The following is a 16,096-nucleotide window of genomic DNA, read 5'->3' on the forward strand; positions in this document are numbered from 1 at the left end:
CTCTGAAAACCACCTTTAAGGCATCGGAAGTTGAACATTAAGAAGAAAAAAAAAAAAAGGAAAACATCTCATAGCAGGTTATTTAGCTGCATGGACTTTTGCTGGCACATCAAATCTGGCAGATTGATCTGGACAACAATTCTTTTAGTTATTTATGCAAGGAGACAGAAAACAGTATGCTGACTTCACTGTATTGTCTTGCTAGTATGGTTAGTCCATAGATTTCAATAGTCTGAGAGACAGTTTAGGGCAGATATTTTATGAGAAAACAGTCCTTACAAAAATAAATCATAAAAGAAATTCACTTACAATCCATGTTCTATATAGTTACCGGTGTATGGCAGAACATATATATGTGAATCCATAGAATACATGTTCAATTTTATTACAGAAGTATATGGAAAAAAGTAATCAACATATGCACAATTACATGGTAATTGGCACCCTTAAAATATTGCAAATCATAGTAATTACTCAATACAGAAAAACTAAAAGTTATCTCAACAATTAAGGCATATTTCATGAGTTTCCAGATTTGTATATAAATGCATATAATGACAAAACATCAGTAAAGAAAGTCTTTTACAGTGAATTCACTGACAAAGTGAATATATAAAAAATATTCATATTTGAACACTGTCTTTTTTGGAGCTTTTTAGCAGCAGAATAGAGGCTAAAAATCATAATACTATAGTAATATGTGCTTGTGTTCTCTCTACAGTAACTCTTAATTTTAACTATAATTTTAAAATGTATAAATGCTTTTATTATTCCCCAAAATAAGTTTCTATGTTTATTTTCTAGAAAATGCATGCTTCAAGCCCGCGTTCCAGTTTTCTACTGTTTATTTATCTACCTCGCTTGATTGCAGACTTATTTGAAATCAGACACTTGGAAAGGATTTTAAGCTGCAGAAACATCAAAAGTTCTGGTGCACAAAACCTTGAGTGGCCTTACATAAATGAAACATAATGTAGTTCTGGAAATACTGCTATTTTTTGCTTATTTTAACAGCGCTTCTCATACTAAAGCAACTTGAACTGAAATATGTGTACAAAAGAAATATTGTTGGTCACTTTTCTTTCTTAATCTCATTGTTCCCAGCCAGAGACCTCCAGCTGTGTCAGCAGCATCTGCAGTTAAGCTATTCCCATGGCACTGCTGGTTCAAGCCATGCTGGCAGGTCTAGTAACTTCCAAATTCTTTAATGGCTTTTAGAGTTCACTGGTTTTGAATACATAATGTAGCATCATCTGTGCATTTACAGAAAAATTACTATCTGTGTAGAACTGGGGATAATATTTAATTAGACGCTGCATTATTTTGTTAAGTAAAACTCTGGAATTATCAGCCTGTGCTCTCCAATCCAGTAAGGTATAAAAGATGGTTTGTTTTATCTAGCAGACTGCCAGTGCTCCAGAGAGCACATTAGAATATCTTGTACCTGTTCTAAAGGTCCCTTGGCAAACTTTACTCTGCCAGAACAATTTTAACAGGAATTTGGTATCGGCAAAAATGGATACAATGCAGGAGAAACTAATTGGTAGCTTCTTGTCACCTAAAGGTTTCCCCAGGGCAACAAGACTTTCAAATACCTGAGCCACTTCTTTAGCACTGTATCAAAAGAATGTCATAAAGGAGCCTCAATATTCTATAGCAATGAGGCCTAAATTAATAAAGCAACTGCAGTTCACAGCAATGAAAATACTGTTCAGAAGAGGAGGAATTTGCAAGGTGTCTGTGTTTAGAACTGCAGGAAAATATGATGATGTTTGAGAAGAAATGCCCGATTATCTGAGTGCACAATGCAGTGACGTGTACACGAACATGACACACGTGCTGTCTGGCATGCGTCCCTAACCTTGCTGTTTCCTCATCGTTTAGAGTTGTCGTCATGGCAGTGGCAGCTCTGTGCGTGTCCAGCAATGAGCTACGTAAGAGAGCGGCCAGTGACCCCCCTGCAGTTGCACAATAACAATTCCCACCTTGCATGCCTGGAGTGAAAACCCACGCTGTAAATCTGCCAATGCAGGAACTTCAGTATCTTGTCTTTCCAAATTGCTCCCCTCTCGACTGCACAGGACTGTGGTAAGTCTCACGAGTATATATTACTTTGAGTATCCTATATTTTATATTCCAGTGACACTAAGATACCTGCTGAATACTTTTAAATGAAAATCCCAAAAGCACAGGTGCTAAAAACCTATTTGCCATTAAACGTACACCGTGCACAGTTCATGCTTTCCCCAAACGCACAGTTGCATCAGATGAATTGTCGTATTAACACAACTAATCAATCACGTGTGACTTAAAATACTCTTGCAATTCCTCTCATTCCAAAAGAATGCATTGCATACATAGAAAGGATTTACCTGTCTCCTTCTGGAGCAGAGCTGACTGCTGTCATATTCCATCTTCATTATTTTTGTTTGTCCTTACGCAGATACTCTACTGAATTAATCCTTCCTCTCTGGTAGCAGCAGGGCTACCGCTGCCTTCCAGCCAGCAGCACCAGGTAGAAATATCTGCCTTAAACAGCTGCAGTTGTCTCTCTAGCCAACACCTGAGTCAGCAAGTTTTCTTACAATCTGCTCAACTGGTGTAAAATTCCATTTTTCTGAAAAAAAAGTTTGTTTACCACAAGCCCTGAGCAGTCTGAGGCTACAGAAGCTTTTACTTCATGATTTGACAGCTACTTAGTCAGAAGTTATTTTGGAATGCTTAATAAATCCAAACAACTCACAATTTCATTCAATGAGTTCAGTTTCTTTAGGTGTGGTCTTTTTTTTTCCAAAAAAATCAGTACCTGAAAGTGACTGACACAGAAAACAGACATGAAAGATCATGTATCTTGCTTTACGCATCTGAAAATAGTAAACCAAAGATTTAAGTCGTAACTAAAATATTACACTGGTTATTGAGTAAGTTACTTGCCTTCTAATTTAAAAAGATCTCTTCCTGTATCATCAATATCTGAACTTATGCAGCTATTTTGAGTAATCTTTCATTGTAAGTCTAACTTGGCTATAAAGTTTTTTAAAATACATTTGAGTGATACTAAAGCACCATTCAGAGTATTTGCCGAGAAATATTTTTTGCAAAGACCAGGCACTTTAAGGATGTTCTGGAAAGTGTGGACCTCTTACTGTGCTAAATGTTCAAGTGGTACAACTAAATCAGCTTAACTTGTAAACTGAATTCTACTAAGCTCCTTGTGAAAAAGGGAGAAATTCCACTTTTCCATTATATTTTACCATACGTATCAGCTCACGTTCTGCATTTTTTAGTAAAAAAAAATAAGTTTCTGGTAAATATAATGTACGTCATCTTTCTGAATGCTATACAGTTAAGGCTGCTAAGTATGGTAAAATGCAACTTTCGGTGAGGATTTATAGACTCTGTATTCCTCATTAAAAAAAATGTATTTGACAAGTTCTGAACACATGTAGGTTCCTCTCTTTCCTATGAATTCTGGTATGTACTACTTTGGCCTGTGAACATGAAATTGTACAAATGCTGACATTTACTGAACTGTTTTTTGCAGGATGTGGGGATTACTGACTAGCTGTTATCCTGGGTAACACTCTCACAGAAGTTAAAATCCTTTCTTTAAATAACAAGGCATGCCATAACAGCATTCAAAATAGCACACATTAATCTCTTCCATTCCTCATGCAATTGCACAGTATTTCTGGCTTACGTGCACAACTATCTTGTCATTTAGAAATTGCTTCTCTTCAACAAAAAAAATTGAATTGTACCACAAAAGGTCATGTTTAACTAAAATAAGCAGCTTAAGCCAACTGTTTAAAAACAAATGAAGAGGTAGTGTTAGGAAAGTTCAAACTTCCTAACAGTAGTCTAAGAGAATGGCTCAAATTAATTTTTTTTTTAATGGGATATGTTTTACATGGTATTTATTTTGTTGGTACGTTCAGTATAAGATACCAACATAATGATGAAAATCTAAGTAGCAAAAGATGCCAAAGGATGAGAACAATAGTTTATCTCTGTGTTTCCAAGGTCTTGGGCTTATATACAGGAACATTTCTCTCCTGGAGTGATGGGAGGCCTTTAATGATATCTGCAGCTTTCTCTGCTATCATAATCGTTGGGGCATTCAGATTCCCACTGACAACACTGGGCATTATTGAAGCATCTACTACTCTCAGGTTTTCAACACCAATTACTTTTGTTTGGGGATCAACTACAGCAGTGCTGTCTGAAGGCTGCCCCATTTTACAGGTGCAGGAAGGATGATAAGCACTATCAGCCTTCTGCCTTATGAAAGCATCTATTTCTTTGTCAGACTGAACATGGTTTCCTGGTTGAATTTCAGGCCCACGAAATTTTTCAAAAGCTTTCTGAGCAAAGATCTCTCTGGTCAACTTGATGCACTGGCGGAATTCCCAAATATCTCTTTCTGTATGGAGAGAAAATAAAAAAAATGTAAGTACACCTTTAATTTAGTAATACATACAGAATGTGTAACAGACAAAAATATCAAAGAAAAAAGGCTGGAGGGAAAGTCTCTCACTTATTGCTGAAAGCCATAATAAAGTAGAATGCTTTTCAGTGTCACAGATACTTACATTAACTGTAAACAGAACTGCCACTTATATTGCACAACCCCAAAATGGAAGAGGTGAGCTATGAAGAACTGCTCTTTATTTCGCTGTACCCACTGTCTGGCCAAGGACTATTAGTCTCAGCACAAAGAAGCAAATGAGATCCATTTCTTCACAAGCAGAAGAGGGCATGAAATGAATGGCAAGATGCAGCTAACACAAAGAACCGTGACTGCATCGCCCAAAGGAACTCATTTTGGTTTATACAGTGCTTTGCACAATGACCTCTTTTGATACTGACTTTTATGAATAAAAAATAAGTAACAATGCACCAATCAGCACTTATGAACTGGTGTTGAGTAGACATGAAAATCTGCTAGGGAAACAGAGAGAAATCTGCCACCAGAGCAAGGAGAGGCTGCATTTACCTGTGGACAAGTAGCTAGGCTCAATGATAGGATGGTCATTTGGTTCTGTGCTCCTCAGCTTCAGCCAGCCCACGCTTGTGCTCCTCATTGGTCCCACGTGGACCTGCAACACCCACACTGTACTCATGACACAGTCCCACCAGACGTATTTCCAAATTCAGTATGATTTATTTTTTTGCAAAGTGACTGTCTTCACCAATTAACAAAATGTAAATGTTAAAGGGAGGTCATGGAAAATGCTATTGAACATTTTTCCATTTTATATAAATCTCTTGTAAATATGATATTCATTAATGGGAAGGAAATATACTTATCAACTCACAGCTGTTCTTTAATTTAAAATACAATCATTTCAATTTAGCAGTAGCAGAGCATTCCAGTATAATCTGCAATCAGACCAAATTACTGTCATCACTGAAGAAAAGAGATCAGCAGGAAGAAACATGTCTATTCGGTGACAGTTCCCCAGCTTTAGCACAGACTTTTGGATCAAGATGATAGTCTAAAACGGGGCTTGGATTTGTGCCAATGAATAAAGGACTGGCCTCATACATTCTTGCTTAAGCCTCTGTCTAAACTGCAGTGGAATAGGGAACACCTTGTTTTAGTTTTGTACAGCACCTAGCACAACGGTATCTTAATCAATAGCACTGTGGCACTTCAGCATGCAAATACTTAAAGAGCAGTTCAATACTTGCCTACTTTCTCAGAGGTAAAAAGTAAAATAATCTTCATAGCAATATCAAATAACAAGCTCACGTTTTTTCCCCAATGTAGGAGGTTAAAATCCAGCTCTTTTTGTATTATACTGAACAAAATAATTGTCAGTATATAGCTAAATTATCAATGTTTATAACAAACTGCAAGCTTCCTTACTAGTTACTACAGTACATTACTGGAATATGATCTTCCACAACTCACCTGGTAAGCTTCTGTTGTGGAAGGAACCCGACCATGATCAATCACCTGAGAAGGGAGAAAGTGGAACTGAATGTCGGGGTGAGGAACCCCTGGTTCACTTCGGATAAAACCACCAGATTCTAAGTGGGAAGTGACTCCCTCACCTAGAGAGTGTAAATGAGACAGAAAATGCCATTAAAAGACTTCAGAAGAGCATGCAATCCACTACTTCTTAAGCCTTGAGTTTACTACTATGAATAACTCATATATACAGTAGCAATTGCAAGGAACGCAAATCCATTATCAACAGCTTGTAATTTAAGCAATGTGTATCACTTTTTAATCACTAGATAAATATAAATATGTGTAACGTTTGAAATCCCACATATTTGAGAGTGGGCTGTTACAGTTATCTCACTGTAACTGGCAGGCCAGGGTCTAACTCCAGAGGCAGATTTGGTCCCAGGATCCCAACAGGAGTGGAGGGAACCGACTGCAGCACCGGGATCTTCCCACCCGCGCACTCCATGACGTGCAGTGGAGTCATCCCACCAGTCACGGGTGACAGTCACAGCCGCCCACAGCACCTGCCCTGAGGGGGAAAGAGGAGCCTGCAATGTCCCTCAGATTATGTTATTTTCACATCCGTTTAAAACCATAGATTAGCCCTCAATAGCCCTCCTGCTCCAGCAGGGGGATTGGACTAGATGATCTTTTGAGGTCCCTTCCAATCCCAAACATACTGTGATACTGTAATATTTACTTGTATGGTAAAAAGCCACTATACCCAGCATAAGTTGTCAAATAATAACTTAATAATTCAGCAGGTGACGAAGACCTCAACTTTGGCCAAACTATCTTACTGATTTCAAGAATTACTTTTACAGATCCTTTTTAAGGCACAATTTACAGCTGGGTTACAGTAAAATGAGTGTGTCATTTTAACAAAAGTCATTTCTGATTAATATGCAAGCCTAAAGGGTTCTGATCAGAGCAACAAATGTTCTTTTGGGGCAATTATACAGAAAATTTAATTCAGTTCAACAATATGGTTTTGTTGACATGATATCTATTTCAAATTGATTTTTTTTTTTTTTTACAACAGCTTTTCTCAGTAGCACCAAGATTTTTAAATATATATATATTTTTTTTTTTTCCTTAAAGTGGGAGAGATATAAAAATGTCAAAAAAAACGGTGTATAAAAACCTCTCTTATTACCAAAGATATCATAACTGTTTTAAAAGATTCTAATATAGGAAAAAAGAAATAGTTCAAATCCATTTGCAAGCTCCAGTTATTTCCCAGAACTTGAAAGAAGTACGTATGAAGGCTCCTAAACTTTGATATTCATGGATAAAAGCCTGTAATAATTCTAAACCAATCAATGGTAGAATGACTGCATACTTTGTTTCATACCTGTAAACTTCCAAAGCCATTCAAGACCAATCCTTGCCATGTTAACTGGCTTTTGTGCATTATATAGAGTAATTGGTTTGGTGCATTTTTGCTGGACGTACACTTCTAAATGATCTTGAAGGTTCTGGCCTACTCCTAGACGGAGAAGAAAGGGGAACAGAACAATTACACACAACATTTGCAACCACAAAACCAGCACAAATGGGAACTAACCTAACCTCTTACAAGGGCAGTGATGACTAAGACCAAGAGTTATATCAGCCTTCTGCTCATATCAGAATGAAGTTTTACATAAACATAGCATAATGAGAGTGAAAATAGAAAGTTAAATGGCAGATACTTGTTTAAAATTGCCAGATACGGCTTCTAAATACAGTACTATCTTTCCTAGTTTAAAGGAAAAATTCATGTTATTCCTTCTATCTTTGAATATATAGGATGGCAGGAGTTTATACGATCTGTTGTGGATCAAAACTCATTCAAAATTCTAAGTATGCTGCTTTACTTTAAATTACACAGTGGCATTTTTAGAAAGGTATTTTTCACTATCAAATGTAGTGAAAAAAGTGTTTATTGCTCAGTTTTAAAACCAATGCATGCTTCCACTGATTTTTAACACTTGGTTTCAGTCCACACAACCTGACATAAAGACAATTAGATTTCATGGATTCATTTAATTTAATGGGCTTTGAATTGCACCCATAGGAAGATGTAAGGTTGAAAGAAATAATAAAATTACCAGGAAGATGGCAAACAACAGGGATCCCCAGTTTTTTTAGATCGTTTGCATTGCCAATCCCAGACAACATAAGCAGCTGTGGAGAATTTATGGCACCTCCACTTAAAATAACTTCTTTGCTGGCAAAAGCCTAAAAGGAATTGAGCACAAAAGGCCTAACATTATTAAGGCTGATTTGAATGCAAGGAGCATGTCAAGAGCTTCTGTTCAGATAGGCAATTCTGATCCAGATTAGACCTTCCCTTGTATTTTTCTCATTCTAAATGTATTCCTATCTTGCCCCAAGTTTCTGCAGAGAGAAGAGATCAAGCTTTCAGTTTGATAATTTCTATATTTATTCCCATGTTTACAATCCATTCAAACTCAGCTGGTACCATGGTTGCCAATAAATTCCTGTGCTACTTGGCAGGAAAAAAGTACCGATGACATTCAGATCAGTCAGCTAAGAGTCTCTTCCATTTTCAGTAGCAGTTTGTATATTAAAACTGAAACTCCTCAGGAAGATTTTGAATTCTGAGACATACGATCTCAAAAATTCTCATGAGCCTATTTTCTTAATTCAATCAATATTAATGTTCTGTTCATTATTGTTTTGCTCCAGGAAATCATTAGTATGTTAAGACTAATACACACTATATCTGTGACTGCTGAATTGATAACTAGATCTGTATTTTGCATGTTATACAAATATAACTTATTTATATTTTCTATGGTACACCAAGAACTGGTGCCAGTTTGTTCCAGTTAGAGTTCAAATGATGCTTGTTCAGTCTGTGCTCACTGCAAAGTCAGCAGTGTAGTTATTCCTAGCCCATATACAGTCTTTCATTGTCTTTACTGCTAACATGTAAAGAGGAAAAAGTGACTTTGAAATATTTTTGTATGGGTTATTTAGTCTATGACACATTAAAAACATTTTTCCCCTTTAAATACACTTTTCTGCTTGATTCTGAACTTGGCAAGTCCAGGAACGTTCAGTTGACCTTTCCTACTTTTGTCAGTGGGCTTACTGGAGTCCTGGGAGATCTCCAGGACCCCCGTGTCTAGTGAAAAAACAATTAAGTCTTTCCACTGACTTGAACAGGTTTTGAATCGTGTTTGACTCAGGTTTTGATGATCTTTTAACTTTACTGATGACCGATGTAAAAGAGATCCTACCTAAAACAGACTGTAAAAACAGAAATGTTTTAATGTAATCAAGCATCTTGACGTGCATAATATAATAAAATTATTAGCTCTTCCATCCTGACAGGTATAAAGAGTGTTGAGAAAGTAAAAGCAGGCAAGTCCTGCAATTTTACCGTTGCAGAGGGGCAGGGGGAAGAAGGGAAATACTTTGAAGGTGTACTTTTTAAGACATATGCTATAAATATATGTAATTATTTGTAATTCATACATGTATTAATATGTATGAAAATTCATAGCAATTAAAGAATTTTGCAATTTAAGTTGTCCAGTATTCACTAGGTCTTTGATCATTGTAATTAGCTTTCCAAGACTCTGTTCAACCAAATAATCTTGATAATGGCACAAGAATAGCAAGCAGAAACTGCTTTTGCAGACATTTAACAGCTCATTAAATCAATTAAATTTTCTGCAAACACTGCTAATGATAATTATTTTACAATCCACTTAGAAAACAACACATTTGTTCTGTGCACTAGAAAATGAAAGAATCATTTATTCATATTGCATTTTAAGTATTAGCAGGTGTTCAGTCACAGAAGACTTGTTGTCTGTTGAGTCTTGTGAGCCTTAGTGAACTCAAACCACCAAAATTTGTACTCTCCTCTCTTTACAATTATACTATTACACTTTTTAGTTGTTTCATAATTATTTTTGACTAAATATATTGTAATTAACATACCTATTCCTAGTTACATCTTCCATAATCACCTGTAATATGGACTAAGGGAAATGAGAATGTTATAGCTCTTACAGAAGTCAATAGATTGAAAGTTGCATAAAATAAACTGTTTATCCACAGAGCGAAGTTGTAATAGCAATTCAAGTCCTTCCACATGATCACATGCTCAGTGATACTGAAGAACAGTAATTCCACAAACAACCATAAGGCACATTTCATTGTTCTATTTCATCATTACTATCCTGAAACCCAATACTTAGTGGCAATGTGGAAGTGAATGATTCCTCATTTATCTCTGGAGCCATTCAGATTTCAGTGTCTGGCTTGTACAGATTTTCCTATGCCAGAACAGCATTTTCAGAACTGTTTTGCAAGAACATCAGCATGTTAGCCCACTAGTCAACATGCCGAGACAGTGCACGATTGCACCACAGGTTCCAGCTAGAAACCTTATACAAGATTCTTGTGTAACATCAAGTTATGGCTCTTCCCCTCAGTACTGAGAGACAGAAATATAATGGACATGTTAATGTCTAAATTGATACAGCTTAAATATCACCTCCTGTAAAATAACTGACAAGGAACCATACACAGGAAGAGACAACATAGCATCTGAAGAACAGATATTTTGCATAGTAAAGTGCTGCTTTTAATAAAAGTTTGGTTTTTTAAAAAATAATTTTGCTTAGACTAATGTCTTTCACACCAGAAAATAAAAATCTCTTACCTTTTTCCTTTGCCAATTTTTCACATACTCAACACCAATGCATTTTGTTCCTTGAAACAAGATTTTTGTTACAAGTGTCTTCTCTGCAACTGACAAATTTGGGCGTGATATGGCTGGGCGAAGGTAAGCACTAGCTGTGCTCCATCTTTGACCTACAATGGATATTTACATTAGAAATCAGAAGAGTCATGCTCAGTATTCTTCCAGATTTTGGGCAATAAATATCAGGAAGTTTACAGAGGGAAAGCCTTCATAGAGTTTATAGAGTTCAAAGCAAATGAGATTTGATAAAATAACTAAAGATTTTGCTTTAACATAAGAAATTTCACAATGACATTCTGAAAACCTACTTCCCTTCCCAAATTCAGCTATGGATCAAGACTTGGCTGCCAATGCTATTTTCAATGAAATACACCCTAGTCTGATAGCAAGCTGCTGTGACATGAACAGGGTGTAAATACAGAGTGCCGTGGCTGCTAAGTAGTCCGAACAGCCAAATGGCATTCAGTGCAGATTACGTGTCCACATTCCAAAATGATTTCAGAGGTTCCACTGGTGGGTCAGAATACAAATTCCTTAAGCATCCCTTTATGATTTACCTTGGTGTATAGTCATGTCCATCCAGCCAAATCCTTCTTGCTGATAGCCATTCATATCATCTGTGAAGGGATACCCAGCTTGCTGGGCTGCCTCCAGGAATGCATGATGAAGGGGATGGTTTGTTTTCCCTCTTGATACATACAGGGGTCCATTTCCACCTCTGTACTGATCTGGTCCCAGTTCATGTGTCTGTGCCTTCTTAAAATAGGGCAAGCAATGTTCATAGTCCCATCCTATAGCTCCTTCCCTGCTCCATCGATTATAATCTTCTGCATGGCCACGAATGTATACCATAGCATTGAGAGAAGAGGAGCCACCCCACACTCTGCCTCGGGGCCAGTACATAATTCTGTTATCCATATGCTTTTGTGATGTTGTGTGGTAATACCAGTTATATTTCTCATCACAGAGGTTGTAAATTAATGCAGCAGGCATATGAATCTTCCACATAAGTCTTTTACTACCTAGAAAGGTGTCTTTAGGGCCTGCTTCCAAAAGTAGTACAGTACTGAGAGGGTCTTCAGTCAGCCTGTTTGCTAATACACACCCTGCTGATCCAGCTCCAACAATGACATAACTATAAGAGTTTGCCTTTTCAGAACTAAGTTGAGATGATGTACGTGAAATTTTGAATTGTTGTTCATTGATGCTCAATATGTTCTTTAATATAGGTGCTTTAAACAGAGTTCCTGTTGCTTTGTGCATCTGATTCACCGGACTGCAACATTTAACTCCTTTCATTAAGCATGACATCTTTACTAATAGTGTCACTCTTGCAGAATTTCTAACAAGAATTCAGTAGTTTATCCTAGAAAAATAAAAAAACAAAAATCTTAACCAAGATGTAAGCGTTAACACGGTGCACAACCTCTAAAATGTCAGTCATTTTCAGATAAAACTGGTATACTTTACCCATTCTCACTATCCAAAAGGTTAACAACAATGCTAATAAAACAATAAACATTTACTCCGAAACTTGCTGTCTTTATTGTTTAACACAAATATTTGCCAAAACCACAAAGAGTGAGAACTTTTGCTTATCTTGTAGTGTCTATGCCTCTAATAAGTAAGAATTTAAGAAAATCAACAATTTCATATACTTCTCTGCAGGTTTGTGACTGTCAGTGATACTGCATGGCCATTCAGAACAATGGACGTGATGAGTACGCCCACTGCGGTGTCGGCAAGACCAGATCTAGTGCAATGCCTCTACAAAACACACACGTGTAACAGTTAAACTAATTTTTAGCTATTCAAAAAACTGCTGGGTTTTGAGGTATGTTTCCAAACATAGGGAAGGTAAAATCTGTTCACCTGTGGCTTTCTAGCTTGTTACTAAAACCAGATCCTGCAGGAGTGCTGAGGACAGTCACAATCTAATGCCACCAGACCCTTAGGCTGAGTAGGAACGGCAACTATTTTTACCTTCAGAAAAGCCTGTGAGCCTTGCAAGAACACAGGTTTAGCTCTGTTTTGCACAGGTTCAGGTACAGGGACTAAATGCAACATTTTCACAGCCCATGTATCCAGAGACAGTGATAATGCACTGCACATCTGAAAGAGACAAGCAAGCTTTCTCCTGGAAATATATTGAATACTGTATTATGTTTGTAAAATGTAACTTTTCGGTAATTAATTAGGTTGTTAATGTTTATTTTCATAAATTCAAGTTTCATAATTATCCAATATTTTATAATAAAAGCCCCGTATTTTTGTAAAATGTCTGGGTTTTTTCACTAAAAGAAAAAATGTCTTAGTGAATCACTGAAATAACCAGCTTTTTCTTACTAAAAGGTGGAACAGAACTGCATTCATTTTGTTGGGTGAAACTCTACAATGTACAGTCTGTGAGAACACACTCAGGCTCTAAAGACCCAAGTCTGTAAGAAAATTTGGTGCAGGTTCTTGATAAAGGTTAAAAGGATGGGAATAACCATACATCTCTTACTCTTTTCTAGGTCAAATTTGTAATAGGTTGTACAAATTCCCAAGCTACTGGGAAATGGAAAAGAGTTTACTGTTAAAATATATCTATATGTGTGTGTGTGTGTATATATATATATATGTGTGCAGAGGATAGGTCTGAGCTCACAGTTCACACAGCTGATTCTCACATGGCTAATTCAGAACTGATCTCAGCTGAAGGTGGGGGGGGAGTGTATTTTACAGGTGGAGAATATTAAAGGATTCTTTCTTGGAAAGAAGGTTTGGCCATTTCCTGTGATTCAGCAGAGGAGGATGCAACGGTAGAGAGGACTTAACCTGTTCTGATTTATTTGTGAGGGCTACCATTTTGAAGCACCTCTGTTTAACCTGCGGAACTGGTAGGTCACAGGGCTTTATTGTTTCAGGAACAGCAAAGTGCTGATGGGGTTGGTGGACTGTGGGCCTGGGCCCTGATAACCTGGGAAAGATACTTTGCCTGTAAAATGTGAGTTGTTTCTTTTTTTCTGGTGGAGATTAACCATGATGAGGTAAAGTGATCAACTTTACTGTTGAGGAAGTCACCCCTCAGGTTTTGGTCCTACAGATGGTTAACGTTTACTATTTACATAGGTAGGGTTCACAGACTCCGGAATGAGTACAGCTCTGCTTATTTTGGCATGAGTTCTATAATGCCATTAAATGTTCCTGTGTCTCCTAACCAGACTGCTGGCTGTTAAGCCTACAAGCTGCCGAGTTGTTGGTTGTGCAGAGGGCAGATTCTACAGAATCCCTGGAAGCACGTTCAGAGGGTGACTTACTCTGGTAGTGCTGGAGGCTTCAGTTCTACAGGTTGCTACAGCATACGTAGTGGCTACTCAACTCCTGGAAACACTGTCTCAATTGACACTCTAAAGGCAGCACTGATGTTACAGGACTGTTTGTGTCTTGTCGTACACCAGAACCTTAATACTGAAGTCCAGATCCTTTTAAAAGCTGATCTGTTAAGAGCCTCTCACATGTGCAGGCTTTAAAACTCATAGGCCAAATCAACCTTGTACTGAAGGGCTCGGGATGAAGGACCGAGAGCATGAAGAACATGATGATACTTCTCTCTAACATGATCTATGTAGTTCTGTGAGCATCCATGTGTTTATCACAGTTCAAGTCCTACTACAGAGTCTTGTGGAGTTTTGGAGAAGTGCTCTTTGAACAAAAGAACATCAGTCAAGAAATAACCTAATTGATCTTCACTCCCAACAATCAAAAAAAGATATGTAAGAGGGTTATATAGGGCACCTAAGGACTGGCTTGCCCTTTCTGTATGAAAGCTAAGAAAAAGTGCTCAGATTCAGCCCAAAGGCCTGACTTCTAGACTTAAAGGGCTCACAGTCCACAACAAAGAGAGGAGGGTATTCTGCAAGCATGGGGGGGGGGGGGGGGGGGGGTTACACTGAAAAATGGACAGTAATGAAATGGTTCTGCAGGTGGATGAGGTGGCTAATCCAAAGAAGTTACAGGGCACTGGGCATCCTTACTCTTATCCAATCAGAGCTGTCCTGTTCTTTGATAAAACTGGAACTAAGAGTGATCAAAAATATGTAACAAGACAGTTAGGGCACCCACAGTCTGGACTAGAAGGATCAATTACCAGCAAGGAAAGCTAAATCTAATGTTCCTTTTAAGTAACTGAAGCAGTACTTTGAATCTACTCCACCACATATGTTTGTCAAATGTATAGTTAGATATTATTTGATGGTTTTCTTTGCTCTTTTTTTTGTTGTTTTCCATCAAATGGAACAGGACTGGCAGAGTAACATTTGAGAGAAGCTTTCTCTTGCAAAGAGTGATTTGGGAGTGAAGTCAGTAAACAGTGTCCTGGTCATAATATTAAAGTGACTTTGAGAATCAGCATGTAGATGATTTGCACATTTAACTTCTGAAGTGCAGAGGCCAAAAATCAAGCCATTCTGATTTAAATTCAACATACATAGTTGGATTGAATGGATTAAACACCAGTTTCACTGTTCTTTTTGTCATATTGATCCATACCCACTCCTATGCATCGTCCTCCTGCATGAGCACTATCCTACCCCAGTTCTTCTAAACTGATCCTGAAACAAAGAGGAGATGGTCACTGTAGCTGAAACTTTACTCTGTGTGCTGTTTTGTCAGGGACAAAACAATCATATCCATTCTGGCAGGTGTAGCATATGACCCTGACCTGGAGATGTCCAACAGCATGGACAGCACATGGGGCAGCAAAGCAATGGGAGCTTTACTGGACATTTACCCTTCATGGCATTGCACTTGCAAATCCTGGCAGCCCTGCCTCTCTGTGAGAGATACAGGAGAAACTTCCAGCTCCTCGGGTAAAAGCAGCTCTTGCTTTTTCTTCTTCCCCGCCCCGGCTGTGTACAGAGTTGAACTCATCTGCTCTGCGAGTGTTCTGGACTAACTTTCCTTTCAGTCCCACTAGTAAAAAAAAAGTTTATTCACTTGCAAAAAACTCGTTCAAAGTTTCACTCTCACGGCTGAAACTGTTCGAGCGTACTTACCGCACCGTTTCCTTCTCCATGAGCACGTAACTGCCGGGCCGCTGCAAGCTCCCGCGGGTCTGCGCGCTGCCCGCCCCAGCTCCGGGCCGCCTGCAGCGGTTCCTGCTGCACACAAAGGCCGGCGCTGGCCCCCGCCCGGCCCGAGAAGAGGGGCGGCCGCGGCTCCGTCCCGGTCCCCTCCGCAGGACGCGGCACCCACGGGCCGCGCCGTTCCCCGTCGCGGCTGGGGAGGCCTGTCTCTTCCTGAAAGCCGCTTGTGTGCGGGGGGCGGTGGAGCAGAGCGGGGGGCGGTGGCGGAGGACGGGTCTGGTCCGGGGAGGCGCTGGGGCCGCGGGCGGGACGGCGCGGAGTGGAGCGCGGTTTGCGGAG

General features: G+C 38.7%; 1 protein-coding gene across 2 annotated transcripts; it reads right to left on the bottom strand.

Moving 5' to 3' along the window:
• Nucleotides 1–238: 238 nt before the first annotated feature.
• CHDH (choline dehydrogenase) lies at nucleotides 239–16,096 on the bottom strand. 2 transcript variants are annotated; one of them, XM_071813165.1, is made up of 9 exons: nucleotides 15,728–16,096; nucleotides 12,672–12,800; nucleotides 11,246–12,054; nucleotides 10,647–10,798; nucleotides 8,053–8,182; nucleotides 7,314–7,448; nucleotides 5,918–6,060; nucleotides 4,997–5,099; nucleotides 239–4,423 (listed from the first exon to the last, which is right to left on the bottom strand). In XM_071813165.1, the coding sequence occupies exons 3-9, from the start codon at nucleotides 11,997–11,999 to the stop codon at nucleotides 4,005–4,007; spliced, it is 1,836 nt and encodes a 611-aa protein (XP_071669266.1). In that variant the 5' UTR covers nucleotides 12,000–12,054; nucleotides 12,672–12,800; nucleotides 15,728–16,096; the 3' UTR covers nucleotides 239–4,004. The 2 variants fall into 2 exon arrangements, with proteins under 2 accessions (XP_071669266.1, XP_065701955.1); XM_065845883.2 differs by lacking the exon at nucleotides 12,672–12,800.

This window comes from Patagioenas fasciata, chromosome 10, assembly GCF_037038585.1.
Source record: "Patagioenas fasciata isolate bPatFas1 chromosome 10, bPatFas1.hap1, whole genome shotgun sequence".
Lineage (NCBI taxonomy): Eukaryota > Metazoa > Chordata > Aves > Columbiformes > Columbidae > Patagioenas > Patagioenas fasciata.

Coding starts and splice junctions, on each gene's coding strand:
- CHDH (XM_065845883.2), bottom strand. CDS start 11,999: ATGTCATGCTTAATGAAAGGAGTTAAATGTTGCAGTCCGGTGAATCAG. Junction 6,061..7,313: donor ATGGCTTTGGAAGTTTACAG/GTATGAAACAAA, acceptor TACACTCTCTAG/GTGAGGGAGTCACTTCCCAC. Junction 5,100..5,917: donor CCACAACAGAAGCTTACCAG/GTGAGTTGTGGA, acceptor TGGGTGTTGCAG/GTCCACGTGGGACCAATGAG.